Raw genomic sequence first — 14807 nt, forward strand, 5'->3', positions numbered from 1 at the left:
CAAAGGAAAATTTTGTTGTTATCAAACAGGTCTTGGTTGCGTAGCACTCATGCAGTCTGGAGGTTCTAAACTAGAAGTCTCTTAAAATTTCATTTATTAAAGAACTTGTACCTTATTCTGTTTTAACATTTTTAAGCAAATAAAATTTGATGTGAAGATAGTTCTTCACAAGAGTAACTAGCAACGTTGAAATATTAGGAAAAACACTGTTAGTGATGGATACTCTCAGTAGGTAGCTGTGATTTCCTAAAGAAACATAATTAGGGAGCTTTATGTCTGTCTACTAACTTCCAGTTGGCTGAGATGGGCTCTCATATAATATTTTTTAGTGCTGTCCTTTTCGCAGTTAGTCAGTAGTTTCTGGCATCCCAAACTCTTAATTAGGCAGCAGTTGGCAAAGCAAAATCCAGAACATGACTGAGGCCATTGGTCTGAGTTTGGCTTTGTTAAACAGTCTTCCCTCAGCATGCACATCCCTGCCTTTCTCTTCTCTGCAGAGAATTTTCTGATGTTTTTCTTTAAATGCTCCCTATTTTGTCTTTAAAATGAACTGTTGCTCTCTTACTAGAAGAGGTCGTCTTAGCATTTTTGTTGGAGCTGGAAAATCAAACTTCCTATGTTTGAGAGATTTGCAAATCTGTTGCCTGCTCTCTTCCCAGGTTCTTCCTGAGGCTTTCTGAGAGTTGCAGGTAGTGAGATAATTGTTTAAAATCTCAAAAGTTTAATTAATTTCTCCTTAATAAAATACGGAAGATTTTCATTAACAAAATTTTGCTGAAAAATAGAAATGGTTAGCCACTCTATAAGTATCTAGGCATATGCACTAGCATTAATTATAGATTTTTGACAGACTGTGTTCTATTAAAACAGACATCTGGGGTTGATCCCTAGTGGTAACTTGAGGATAAAGCTAGTCAGCTACTGCTGCCTGTAGTTTTGTGAAATACCAAGAATTTGAAACCATACAAAGTTAAATTGACACTTTTGTTGAGTGAATGAAATGACCTTTGGCCACCATACGCTGGGAAAGCTTTATAACTTAAGAGGTAACCAACCATAGGGGACTGAGTGTACTAATAAAAGTAAGAATCTGGTGCTGCTTTTAGAACTTGGATGCTTTGTTAGCTCTGGTAGTAGCCAGGCATAAGCCATTTGCCCTCTCTAATGTTTCACAAAGGAAGATTGATCCCCATCAGTAATCTTGCACTTTCCTGCAAAATCCTGCAGCTAAGTTGCAAATAAAATTAAGTGTATTTTTATAAAAATAATGTAACTGGATTTCAGTAGGCACAAAATTATTATACTTCTACCTTTTTGTAGCAATCAAAAGGCCTGTTTAGATACTCTGTAAACAGAAAGATGCAATCTGTGTTGCAAAGAGCAAAATATACCACCAAGGAGTTAAATGTAATAACTGCAAAATGGGAAGGCTGAGAATGGTCACCTTAAAAAATACTGTGAGATAAGGTGTAGACACACTTTGGCTTTAGAAGATGCTAGCAGGCTAGGAAGTGAGGTAAAAGGGAAATGGAAAAAGTGTGTTGTAAGGAAAGTGTGCAGAAAGAGGGAGAAAAGTGAAAGGTAGACAAAGAGGCTGGAGTAGGAATTAGTGGGAAGCTGTGTGAGGCAAACACCTGGACAGCATAAGGAGAAAATGTCTGTTATCATCTCTGTTATGGTGGTTTTGAAAAAGATGGGGGCAGGATCTTGCAGTATCTTAAAAGCTTTGGGCAAGCAGGATTTCAAAGTAGTTGAGACTGCTCCTCATTTCTGTATCACACTTCTCTATTCTAGCTTACCAAGCTTGTTTTAGCTGAGGAGGCTTTGCCTTGTCACACTAGAAAGCACTTCTTTCAGACATTAACCCATGCCTGCTTTGTTCCTGAAAGCTGGAGGATGGGTTGTTGTTGTAATTCTTGTTTTAGATAGCTTTGCAATAACGTCAGGATATTTTCACATATACTACAATACAAAGATTGTAAATGCAAGTCTATTTCAGAAATGTAAAATTTTCATTTGACTGCCTGTCCTAATTAATTATCTATTGCTTATGATGGAGATAATTGTAATGAAATTCTTGCTTTGATACCCACAAGATGCCCCTTGATGTCTAGCCATCAACATCTGCTTCTCATCTACTGCTTTTTCAGCTGCCTTCCTCTTGTTCCAGCCTTTTTTGAGCGAGCTATCTCGTTTTCTTGCTGCAAAATTTATTTTTCACCAGTAACATTATTTTTCACCAGTAACAGCTTGGGGCTCAGCAGCTCAGCCATTCAGTGTCTAAGCACAGCTCTTGATTTGTGCATATATATCTCTGTAGACCATTAGTGGCTTAGTATCTTAAAGAGACTGCACAGTGGGAGCCCTGGGGCTTAATCAGTTTGTGTATCTCTTTTAATACGTTCCAGCCTGCTTGTGAGCATGAAGAGATTCACTCATAAATATTGACCCAGTACAGATAGCTCAACCAGGACCTTTTTAGTTTCCTTCCTTCAAAGCCAGAAGTGAAAGCAGCAATCTAAATCAGAAAAGCTTTGCCCTCAGCTAATTCCCATGCATTGCCAGTGCAGATGGATCTCTGCTGTGCTGGAGAGATGGCTTTCCTGCAGGTCTGGATTGGTTGTTACACACAGATCAGCACCAGAAATTCTGTGGTAACTTGTTCTCATTGTCCCTCTGTCAAATGTCTCTATTCTACTGCAGCATCTGGGAGAAATCAGAAAGGGGGAAACATAATGAGCCACCCTGCCATGGATTCCTGGCCTGCTCACTCCTGCTTCTAGAAGGCAGCATGAGCTGTATTTCATGGTGTCTAAGAAAGCATAGGTCCTTCCTGTAGTCTCTCTGGGAGAGCTAGCTGCAAGGTAGAGAGATTTACTCTTAAAATCCAGATATTTATTATATAAAAAGATAACTTACCATTACCTGAATGATTATTTCACTGCAGTTTTCTAGCCGCCCTGTTCTCTCCGTGTCCTTGTGATATTTCCCTTGGTTCAATATTGTTTCTAGTTTGAGCCAGGCATTTGGTTTGTGTTGCCTTTTTGCTTATCATTAAAATGACTATGACTCTAAAGAAGTACAGAGTTTAGGGACACTGCCTGTTCCTCCTCTCTGCCTGGCCTTATTGTGAAAGCTTTGCATAGGTTTTAAGGCAACCACAAGTTTCTTCACTCTTTTTTAAGCAATAACTCTGTGCAGCTTCATCTCTGCATCAGAAGACCTGTCACTTCCCAAGCAGTGCCTCTCCATTTCCTAAAGGGCTGAAAATTCTTATGAACAAAGTAGTATCTTCCTATAACAGTCACTACTGACAAAGCATGTTTTTACCACAGTCCTGCAGATGGCAAATACATTTTGCTGCTGATTTTGTGTGTCTCTTCATACAAAACTCTATCTCCCATTGCTTTACTGAAGAGATTTGGATAAATCAGCTAAGGATTGACTGAGAAGGCACAGAGTGGGAGGCATTAAATTCCCCTGTCTCCAACTGCAGCTCTCTGGAATGGCACAGTTGCTAACGATCTTACTTGCATCTAGTCCTGGAAGTGCCCAGACCTCGGGATGCCTGCTCAGCCTGTGCCTCTGCAGCAAGTATATCAGAGGTTCCAGATATTAGCTCAAAATTGCATCAGGCCATACATCTGCCATGCTCTAGGGTTTCAGGACACAGACCTGAAAAACGTCCTGTCTGCTCATTAGATCAAACACTTTCTACAGCTGTTCCAAATCAAAAGGAAATCACTGATTTTTGTATTCTGAACCTGTAACCAGTATTGAAGTGCCAATTGGCAGAAGATCCAAAGATTCAAAATCTTAATTTCCACAATGTTAAAACAGATTAGATTATTATTGTGTTTTACACATCTGTCAGTCATTTAATTCAAGTTACATTAAAAAAGTTGGTTACAACAGAATACTAAATATCTTACAAAAGGCTGCTGGCCTTTACAGTGCATGTAATTATTGCTGGAGTAGAAAACTATAGATAATTAAATAATTTTTAATGATTCCTTCATAAATAAACAATTTATAAACTTATTTGCTTTCTCACCATCTGGGAGCATTCTGTTATCCATCTGCTTCATGTAATTATCAATAAAAGGGAAGAATAGGTGATATAATTAACAAGAATAACTGATCCACAATGAAGAACAAAAATGTCACACATCTGTTGAATTATTTTCTTGTTTCTGCCCTTTCATCATTATTCATGCTGTTGGTTTTATTCTTTTTTTTATTATTATTATTTCATGGCTGCTTTAAGCTGTCAGGTTTTATTGCACAGTTCAGAACTGTTTTTTTCTGTTACAGCTCATAAAAAGAAGACAGAACAGTTATTAAAGCATTGCAGAAGCCCATACAGTGTTGTATAAATTTATTTTGGAAAAACCAAACAAAACCAACACTTTCTCTTAATTTTGCATTTCTCAAATGATGCTATAGGTGTATTACAGGAAATGTTTAAATCACGACAAGAAGTAGTGAGTGAAGGAGGGTCAGGCAAAAAATTAGAATCTGATGCTCACCCCAGCTCTGTGTTCTCTGAGCTAGTCAGCTTTAAACTCATTCAAGAGTTGTCTGTTGCCGGAATGGCTGACTAGATGACCAGGAAATGACCTGGGGGGAGAATGCCTGTAGACCAGTGAGTTCTGTACTCCTTCAGTGGCCATGATTTCATCTCTGTGTGACTAAACAATGTGCTTTTTCAGCAGTCCTTTATTTAAAAAAATACACCTCCAAACAAAAAGTAACTTTGCTACATCCTTTGATCTGCTATTGAAGATCATAATTTTTCTTCAAAAAAAGTTAGTTCCAGGTTGGTTTACCTGACTGAAAAGCCCACAGAGGACTGTATCAGTATAAATCTTGTTTTGAATCTGAAAAGACCTCATGTACATGGAATTCAGTAATGCAGTGCATGAAAATGTGCCGCCTTTTGTTCTGAGCGGTGGCATCAGCTGTGGGAGGTGGCATCCTTCTGCTCTGTCATACTTGCATTGCTTTACAGGTTATGTGAATTGTACCATCGTCACTAGAATGGCAAAGCCTGCTTAACTCTTATGGAATGAGTTAGTCTTATTAACAGCACTAGCCTTTTTTCTTCAAAAGAGGATTTTTCCTTTACCATTGTGAGCAAAACTTCCAGTGTCCTCTTGTCCCTGTAAGGTACTCATGGAGCTTTTACTGTCACATTATCAGTGGTGTGTATGGTTTTTGCAGAAGTGTAGTCTGTATCTGGCCCGCAGGCCAGATACACCCCCCCAGGATCCTCAATCCAGCCTCCGGTATTTACAGAACCCCCCTGTCTGTCCCCTCCCCCACTGGGGGGTGTGGGGGGGGAAACCAAGCAGCCGCAGATGACTGCCTGCCACTTCATCCACGCGCTGGCCCCCTGGTTAAAAAGTTTGAGGACCCCTGCTCTGGACCATCCAGAAGGGGTTTGCAAAAAGGAGAGGCTAAGAAAAGCAAGCCTATTGTCCATATTCTTATGCTGTCTGTGTGTAGTTCTGTACCACCACATGAAATTATTTGGAGTCAGAAAATGAGGAAAGGCTGAAAGCTTGCCCGCCTGTTTGTAGTCTGGGAGAAATGGGAGTTTAACCACAGAAGAAATGGTAAATGTTAATGTCAGATTCAAGAAGAAATAGGAATACAAGGCACTGCTAACTTACTAGTTTTCAGTGCCAGAATGCATGTATTTTTGTCTGTTTACTTGATTCCATGCTGATGCTTATGGCAAGTGCTAGAATAAATGGCCTGAAAGCAGTTTAAAATAATAACAATAATAAAGTAAAATGAGAGAAAATACTTAAGATTTACAAGATGTTTTTAAACAAGACATCATTGCTTTTAGAGTAATCTTATAACTTGTTCCATCAAATCATATGTTCATACATATTCTTTGTATTGCAGAAGATACTCAAATGAGTTGCAAGTGTAAGTACTGTTCTGGGCTATTCTCTATTAATGAGCTTTTTTTATGTCTTGAGCATTTTACTCTCTGCAGCTTCTACTTTCTTATGTTTAGGGCAGCTAATTAGAAGTTGCCCTAACTCTTTACTTACATGTTAGTGTCTCTGTCTAGTTGGGACATACTTGACTACACCTTCATCAGTACTTCTTACTGAAAAAAATTGGACAGGATCTTGAATGTTTTGGATCACCAGCCCAGGCTGAGCATAATCCATTCCCCTGACCTATCAGGGACTCAGAACTGATATACTGACAGTTAACACTTTGCTGTCAAGGTGGACGAAAGCAGAAGAAAAAGAAGGGACATTTGCATCATGACTGCAAGTCCCAGCTAGTCTGGAGACTGCAGCTAGAAAATTTTAGCTCAGTTGCATTTAAAAAGTAATAAAACCAAAGAGTTAAAATAAGCATGACGTGGGGGAAGAGGCTGTGTACAACAGAAAAATCTGTTCTGAACAAAGCAAAAAGCTTTGCATAACTGAATGGTTCAAAGAAATTGAGGGAGCAAGGTTTTTCACATGATGCGTCCCAAGAGAAATGTCAGGAAGGTGGACAGGTAAAAGTACTATAAAGCAAAAAAACCTTTGCTTTGGAATGTGTGCCCACCTGAAGTGCAAATGTGTATAAGAGCGTATCTCAGTGCAGCTTACAGAGCTGCAGTAACTGGGAAGTATTCATTCCCCATCGTGGTCTGTATGCATTACCACAGAAATAGTTAGCCATGCTTCTGTAGGCATCTTCTCTCCAATGGTACTCTTTAATAACAGTTGAAGGTACACTGAATTACTAGAAGTGGTTAAGAAAAGCTGTTAGTGCTATTTTACTTTATAGTTTTCTGCCTTAAAGCAAAGTGTATTCTGGCTTTGTAGAAAACCTGTAGTAATAGGAGGTTTCATTTTGGCTTAGTTTCAGTTCTGTATGAGATCAGTTGAGGCACTGGAATGTACTGAAAGTAGTTAAAATGCAAAAGTTTTTTTTATTTTTTATTTTTTTAATCATTAAGCCTCTACTAAGATAACAGAGAATAAATATAGGAGAGAGTACCTAGGTAGCATGGGCAAGAGAATTCCCTGTTTTTTAAATATTAAGGTTCATGTACCAAAGTTAAAACAGAATAATTCCTACATGTTATAATTTGTCTATGAACATATTGGTTCATATATAAACAAAGGCTTGGTGTGTATAGTTTTCACTTAACCAGGAAAGTAGTATTAATTTTTAAAGAAGTAACTGTTGCTTAAGATGCTATTGTGCTCAAGTAATGAATTTTTAATGTTTTTATAATATGTGCATGGATTAAAATCCATTATTTATTGTACCTCCACTTAGTTGGTAAAGGTGATGATTTTATAGCACCAGTAGTCATGCAAACACAATCATTCTGAACTGATGGTTGATAATAAATTTCCTTACTGTAAATGTCAGTGGGTTTTGTGTGTTGCTGCCATTACATCTTGTTTGGAAGGGTGAATATTACACAATTATGGGAGGCACCAGATGGCATCATTAACAGGAATGCTCTGAATGTTTACCACTTATGTGCACGTGTGAAAATAAAAGTAAGATGACCTATCTTTATTTTGAAAGCATGGTGCCAGTACTATACAGCTGTTAATGACATTTGCAGCAAGCTAAGATAGTAATTTCTGCTTAAAAACAAGTCAGACTTTTTTTAAAGCTTTTTCAAAGCATTTTGTAGATTGACTTTGGAAGTAGCATAATCCTGTAGTAACAAGGGATCTGTGAGGATGCTGAGTATATAGCAAATGAGTCAGTCCCATGTTTGTCTTTTAGTACCGTGAGTCCTTCTGAATGCGGGAGCACTTTTAACATACTTGAAATTTAGCAAACAATTAAGTGTGTTTAGCTGGATAAGGCCCAAGTCCTCAGTGTGTAATAAAATTGAGTCTAAATTCTGCTGCGTTATGGAGTCTTTGAATAAAGAGTTCTGGTGATGAGTATAACAGCTCCTTGACGCTCTGCTATGTTTTACTAGGGTATATTTACCAATACCCAGTTTAGAACATAGCACTGCCCCTTTTCTGTCACAGCTGAAATTCTGTCCAACTTGTTTTTTAATTTTTTGGTGCTTTTTCTATTTAAATGAATGTAACATTCTGTGACATTGGCTATAAAACCAAGACCCGTTATAGAGCAATTGTGATAAATATTTTTAGAAATCCTACAGATATCCCAGGCTCTAATAAAACCAAACTAAAAGGAGCTACAAAACATGCTCCATTTGAGGTTGTACCACCAATGTATACTGTTGAGTAAACGTACAATGAATACATTTCCAGGCAATGTGTAAACTGAGTGGCTACCCAGATGGGAGATCTGGGCACGCACAATGAATGTATGATGCTTTACATGGTTTGAAAGTGCAAAGGAAAAAACCCACACAAATGTGTTTGCTAAAACCAAATAATTATCTCATGTTTCTTTTTCCATTGGTTACTTAGGGTAAAAGGATGTGTGAATTTTTAAAGCTATAAATTAATCCTCCTCTGGCAGATGCTGTGCTGTGAGACCAAGTGAAAGATGTGATTTACATGTAGGGTTTGTGTTTTCAGTGGCATATTCTGAGAAATGCATAAGCATTTTTAATTGAGATAAAGTTTGAAGGCCTCTAAGTGGATGGTGCTGACTGTCCACATGAAAAAACACGTTCTCTGTGGTTTGATTGAGAAAGACCACCTTTGTCAGCATGGGGGCTGAAGGCGCTGAGGGCCCTCTGCCCTCCTGGGTGGAAGCACCATGGCAGGTGGTACAGTGGCAGAGGCTAGGTGGGAAGGAGGGGAAGTAATCTTTTGTATAATCAGAGAAAATACTTTTTTTTTTTCTGAGCTATGTATACCTTTTCATACAATGGCAATTATTGCTTTTTGCCTTATGTTAGTTAGATTGCTGTTTTATTTAATAAATCAGATACAAAATAAATGCTAGTTTGCTATTGACCTATCAATTATGATGTCTGATTACTCCTCTGGGGAACATATGTAGTCATTTGTCCTGACATTTTGTTAAAATAAGGTGGTATTATGGGACCAATCCACCTAATTCCTTACTCCCTGGGGCCATTTAGTGTACTTCACTGTTAGAAAGGTGATTTCTGAAGCATGACAGCTGTTGGTGTTGGGTCCATTGTGTGGTGAACAAAAACAGTTATATTCTACTCATACGCTGCCTTTGCATCATTGATACAGAAGCCATTTCATAACTTAGATGCAACTCTTCCCTAGGAAATTGTATTACTGCTTTGTATTTCATTGTTGGAGTACATTTAAAAAAAAACGAAAACAAAACCCCCAAAACAACACAGCACTGCAGTACAAGGACATGTTTGAACTTGGTGTTGTTGTAAGGTCTGTTGGGTTTATCCTGTTCGCTGCTGACAGTCCTGTCTAGTTACTTTCATTAAATGTATTACAAGTAGTTTGTCTTCATGTTCTTTTTACCATTTTACTGTTTGTTAAAAGCCACATTTCAGTAAACATCACTAATAATTTTTCCTCCAGAAGGCATTGCTTTTCTAGAAAGTTGCAACTCTGTGTGCAGCAAAAAAAGCTTGTCAGAGTTCTTGTCTGCAGAGTTCACAAGGCCAAGGAATTTGAATACCAAGATTAGGGCCTTAAGCACAGCATCCTCAACACCTATTTGTGGTAGCGTGAGATCTCCACATACATCAGCACTTGTCAGAACCATGTCAGACATTGTAGTTGGAGCACACCCATTTAGTATGTTAGAAAAAACATTGTCCAAGTTTTATTTTAAGCAGTCGGGGATGCCTTTAATAGTTGGCATTGGTTCTTCTCATTTCTTAAAATCTCTTCCCAGGGATGTACATTTTCAATTAAATAGAAAAATGTTTTTCAGTTTCTGAAGTGTGGAAACACTGCATTTTCATTGATGATCGAACCCCTTTTTACTGGCAAATCCTGATGTAAGAAATGTTTAACCACTAACTAGCACTGGCTTTGGATTGGATTATTAGGCTTGTTCATAGAGACTTGTAGATGTCCTATGTGACAACAATCTGGGCAGTGTTACAGTTGTTCTGTGGCTTATCCCTGGCTAGTCAAGTTGTTCCTTGGTGTAGAGCTGCCTCTGAGATTGTGGGCATGTGCTAGGTTTCATACATCTCACTTCTCTGTTAAGCAGCCACCATGGGCTAGTGTACCTTTCAATTTAAAGTATCTTCTGGAGTTTTCTCGGTACAGTCCAATCCTTGAGATGAATGTGGCTCACCACTGGATGTCATCATTGCACTGTGATGAATTGCAACCAGAAGAACATTTGTCTGGCAGTAAAAAATAATGTTGCCTGACCGAAGAAGACATTTAATTTTGCCACATTTCAGATCACTTGCTATACAGTGATGGCGGTTTGCAAGTAATTGATCCATAATCCTTCCTTAAGGTATAGGCGATGGCACTCTATAGTATGTTACACAGACAATTCTCCACCTTCTGTGGTGAGGCTGTGCTGAAATCTCAGCTGTGGGTCTCCACCATCGCAAAGACAAGGCATAAAATATCTCTTGGGAATCTCGATGTGCAATGTAGTTCTTGAGAAGGCCAATGTAATTACCATAGCTTTAAAATAAAATACTTATTCTTCATATATTGAGTTACTTTGTCAACTAATATATAAAGAATATATTTCTACTGTAATTTCATAGGAGGAATTTGGAGGGCTTAATTTTATTAACCCTCTGTCTCCTATTTGTAATAGAGGAAAACCTGTTAGAAGTCTTAGATTGCTTCCTGCCTCAGTGACACAGCAGAAATATAGAGACGTGTCTGACAAATAATAAAAGTGGCTCCAAGCAATAAGAAAAATGCAAGGTGTGTTGTTCTGCAAAATGGAAAGTATTTCCCTGTCTTTCTTCAGAAATTTGAAAACTAAATACAGTTCAGGGTAGAAAAAAAAAGTCAAATGCAATATTATTTCTTGGACCTTTCTTGCATATTTGTTTTGAGAATCTCTGCTATCTAGCAAGACCTAGAGACACAAATTATAAAAAAACCCACAACCTACATGGAGTTTATTGTCTTAACCAGTGTATGCATTAAGAATGGAAACTGATAAGCTAGTAATTAAAAACTTTATTGTAAGATTTTTGGCCAGAGTATTGATCTGAGTGGCATTGAGATACTAGTTTACTCATTTGACAGCCTGGCTTTCAGTGTAGCTGCCCTGTATTTAACAAAAAAGAAAGCTAGTTCTATCATTTTGGAAGAGTTTTCAATTAAACCAACAAAGACACTCAAGATGCAAGTTTCTAATTAATTTACAAGTAAGACCATTTCCATAAATAGAACTGCAAAAGTAAAAACTGCTCTAGAAGGTATAAAAATGGCCTTAACATTGCATGAATATATGTTCCCCAGGTGTTAGCTAAATAGTAGTAAATTATAGAAGAGGCAGTATTTTCTCCTCTTTTACAAGGACTCCATAGCATCTTTTCCAGAAGCAGCCAGACCATTAAGCTCTGCTAATTTTCTGTGACCTGTTAAACATGCACATATTTCAACATTTTAGTACCATTTATCTTGTGCCATGCACAGGAAAATCGTAGTATTAGTCCTGTCAGTTAGCCATAATAAGTTTTATAAGAACACAAGGTAATGCATTACTGATGGTTTAATGATTCTTAGCAGGTTTATGTTTTTTTTAAAAAAAAATTCATTTCTGTGTAATTTTACATATTTTTTTTTTACAGTTGAGTTATTCTTTGAACCACATAAATCGAAAGCTGGTGCTGGAGTCTAAAGTGTCTATCAACACTAGAATTGTGGTGGTTGGTGCATCTGATGTTGGAATCTCATTTCTGGAAACACTCGTTTTTTGGTAAGTTTGTCATTTTATTTCCTTTACTGAGAAGAATGTGTTACCTTTTGTTAGAAGTGGCTTGTTTTCTCCATTTAGAAGCGTGCTTCGAGTCTGTATCCAAGTACTAGATGTTAAAGGTCTGAGTGTCTGCAGATGTAAAGAGATAGGTACTTGCATCCTGGCTGGCTCTGGAACTCAAAAGTACTGACAAAGTTGCTCATAGATCCTTCAAGGTGAAGGCACACTAAAAATGAGAATTTCACATACTTAAAATCTCTTTGATCTTTGTTCTTACACAAAAATACTACAGGTAGAGGTTAAGTTCATAGCCCTTCATGTGTGCTCCAAAGCAGTGTTGATCTTTAAAGTTGTGCCCAGTGGGATCACAAATCACTGTCTGAATCCCTCCCTTCTCCTACCTCATTGTGATGCTGTGTTTCAAAGCTGTGCAGAAATGTACAACATAAGCTTGTCAAGTTCTAGTCTCAACTGTGATTCTTTTGATTCTGATAACACATTTTTATACCTTTGATTCTGATGAGGCTTTTGATGTTTGGGATTGTTCAGGAACCAAAAAAATGTTCATTTCTGGCCCTTTTGCTATTTTTGCCGAAGACCCTGGAGTGGGTGTGGGAAAGGTGCAGCAGAAGACACTGCTCTCTGGCAGTGTCAGCCAGCTCAGTGGCCCACCAAGAGCGTAGGCTGTCAACATACATTAAAGAATTTTTCAGCAGTAAAACTGCGAATCAAATTGGTGTGGTTACCTTGGGTTATCCAAGCTGGAGTAAATAAACTGTATAAACTGGCTGAGAAGGGGAATAAATGTACGCAACTGTTTTTATACCTTCTGCTGTTTAAGCCAGAGTTAACTTGTGGACAGGTTCTGCTGTTCTACAGACTCTTCAACGTTAGGACAGGGGTTCCCTCTCTCTGATACCTCCCTGTTGGCACCTTCTGTGCCTGTACCCCCTCCATAATACCTCCAATTTTAGGCAGTTATTGGGAAGTCAAACAGTATATGTGAGAATGCAATTCCTTTTACGCAGTTGTTGTTTTCCTCATACGTTAAACATACATACTGGAAATTTCTTGAAAGAATTGCAGAAATTAATATAAAATTAAAATTTTGAATGCGATTGTTACTACAAAATGTTTGTTACAAAAACTAAGGGAGGCTGTCATTTTTATGGTTGGCAGAAAATTGGAAATTTTGCCTATTTTTTTTCCTGTTAAACCAAGAGTTTGTATTTCTACTACAACCACTGTTAACATCACAAACTGAAACATCAATATGGCAAGAAGAGGCAAAGTTGAAGTGCTATACGGATGTTGTTATATTGCTGCAGCAGTGAAGAAAAAAAATACCTGTTTCTTGCTCTTTTTTTCTTAGTTCCTGACTTCCTGTAGAGCATCCCCTCATGAGGTAAAACCATTTCCCTCTCATCCTTCTGTTCTCAGCACCTTTTAGGCCTTCAGTTCTACTCAAAATTCAGTTTAAAATGTGCTTTAGAGCTATTAGCCACTTTCTTGTTATTCATCCTGTGTTGTTTATTACTACGCTTTCAGTATGAAATACTGTGAGGGAAAAGCAAAGCATATTTATACTCCAAGTCTGTCAGTCAGAAACTTAAGTCCTTCTGCAGTGAACAGAACATACAGGTAGTGTCGTGTCTGCAGAGCAATCCTTTATAGGTGCCCTCCTCCGAGATACCTTAACCAAGTCTTTTCAGCCAGAAGTTTTGTTTGAACTATATTCTAGCAAAGAGTTCTTGCAGAACATGTCCTTCTTGTACACAGCAGAGAGTGCTTGTCTCCAGTGCTGCACAAATAGAGCGCTCCTGCTGAAGAGAAATGGTGTATTGCTCTGAGAATGCAAAAAGCAAGCAGTCAGCACATAGTGCCAAAATGTCACAGAATTTATATTAATATGTATATTACTATGTAATATATGTATAAATTTAAGGAAGATTGTTTTTTTAATTTTCACATCAGTAGCAGATAAGAGCCTCCTGATCAACGTGAAGGCCTTTTAATACAATTTAGTTTAATTTCCTCATAATTTTCTAATATTCTTTGCAAAGGTTACATGCACTAAAAATAGCTAGATTGAATCAATTTGTAAGCCCCTAATCCTTAAAAAGAGGAAGTAGTTTTCTCCTCATTATTCTTCATACTTAATTATTTTACATTATCAGTCACCATGGAAACACACAAATGTAATTCACTTACCTACATAACAATTATCAGAACTAGATTTACAAGTGTTTTCAACTTCTATGAGACTGAAGGAACACAGTTTTTGTTGAACAGAGAAGTAATCAGGAGGATTACCTCTCCTCGCTGGAGAGCTGCAACGGCTGCTCCTGGCTCCCATTGTGCTGGGGCAGCGGCACTGTGGTTTGCACCATGTCTGTGGCGGCAGAGCGCTTCTGGGGAAGTTCAGCATCATCGCTCCTCAAGCGGTGCCGTGGAGCAGCCATGGGCACCACTTCTTATCCATCCATCTGAACCGAAAATGAGTTTTACAGCCCCTGCTGCAAAGGAGGAGTGTGTGCTGTGAACTGTCACCTTACAAAATCCTGCTGCAGTCTTGCACTGGTGCTCGTTACCTTGCTGGTAGCGTTTCTGGAAACACATCGTCACAGAGGCCAGAGCATTGGTGCACCCAGATTGGTGCTCATTATTTCAAAGGGCACTGCGGAAATGTTGCAAATGAGTCTACAGAATAACCTGTTAGTAGGCGAAGCTTCTTCCTAACGCTCGGGACACTCTCAGCCCTGGAGAATTGCCTCTGTTGTGCTTAATCTAACACTAGGTCAGTGAAGGTGATCTCATTATACACGTTTCACTATTTGAATAAATATCTTCAGCTGATTTTTTTTCTTGGAGTGTAATCGCATGCAGACATGTTTGCAGCTACGGTGCTGCTTTTCTTTAGGATGCACATGAAATTTTTATTCAAGAACCAGGCAAATAAATGGTGGAGGCAGTAGCGC

The 14807-nt window shown here is 38.3% G+C and overlaps 1 protein-coding gene across 6 annotated transcripts in view; it reads left to right on the top strand.

The window, feature by feature from the left end:
• The window catches only part of CFAP61 (cilia and flagella associated protein 61), a 118590-nt gene that overhangs the window by 39200 nt on the left and 64583 nt on the right, over window positions 1–14807 (top strand). For all 6 annotated transcript variants that reach the window (XM_055816551.1, XM_055816548.1, XM_055816550.1 and 3 more), the window contains one exon: window positions 11702–11829. In XM_055816551.1, the coding sequence (XP_055672526.1) occupies window positions 11702–11829 (128 nt within the window). The remainder of the gene's footprint in view (window positions 1–11701; window positions 11830–14807) is intronic.

The sequence above is a fragment of the Falco peregrinus genome, chromosome 11 (assembly GCF_023634155.1).
Source record: "Falco peregrinus isolate bFalPer1 chromosome 11, bFalPer1.pri, whole genome shotgun sequence".
Taxonomy (NCBI): domain Eukaryota; kingdom Metazoa; phylum Chordata; class Aves; order Falconiformes; family Falconidae; genus Falco; species Falco peregrinus.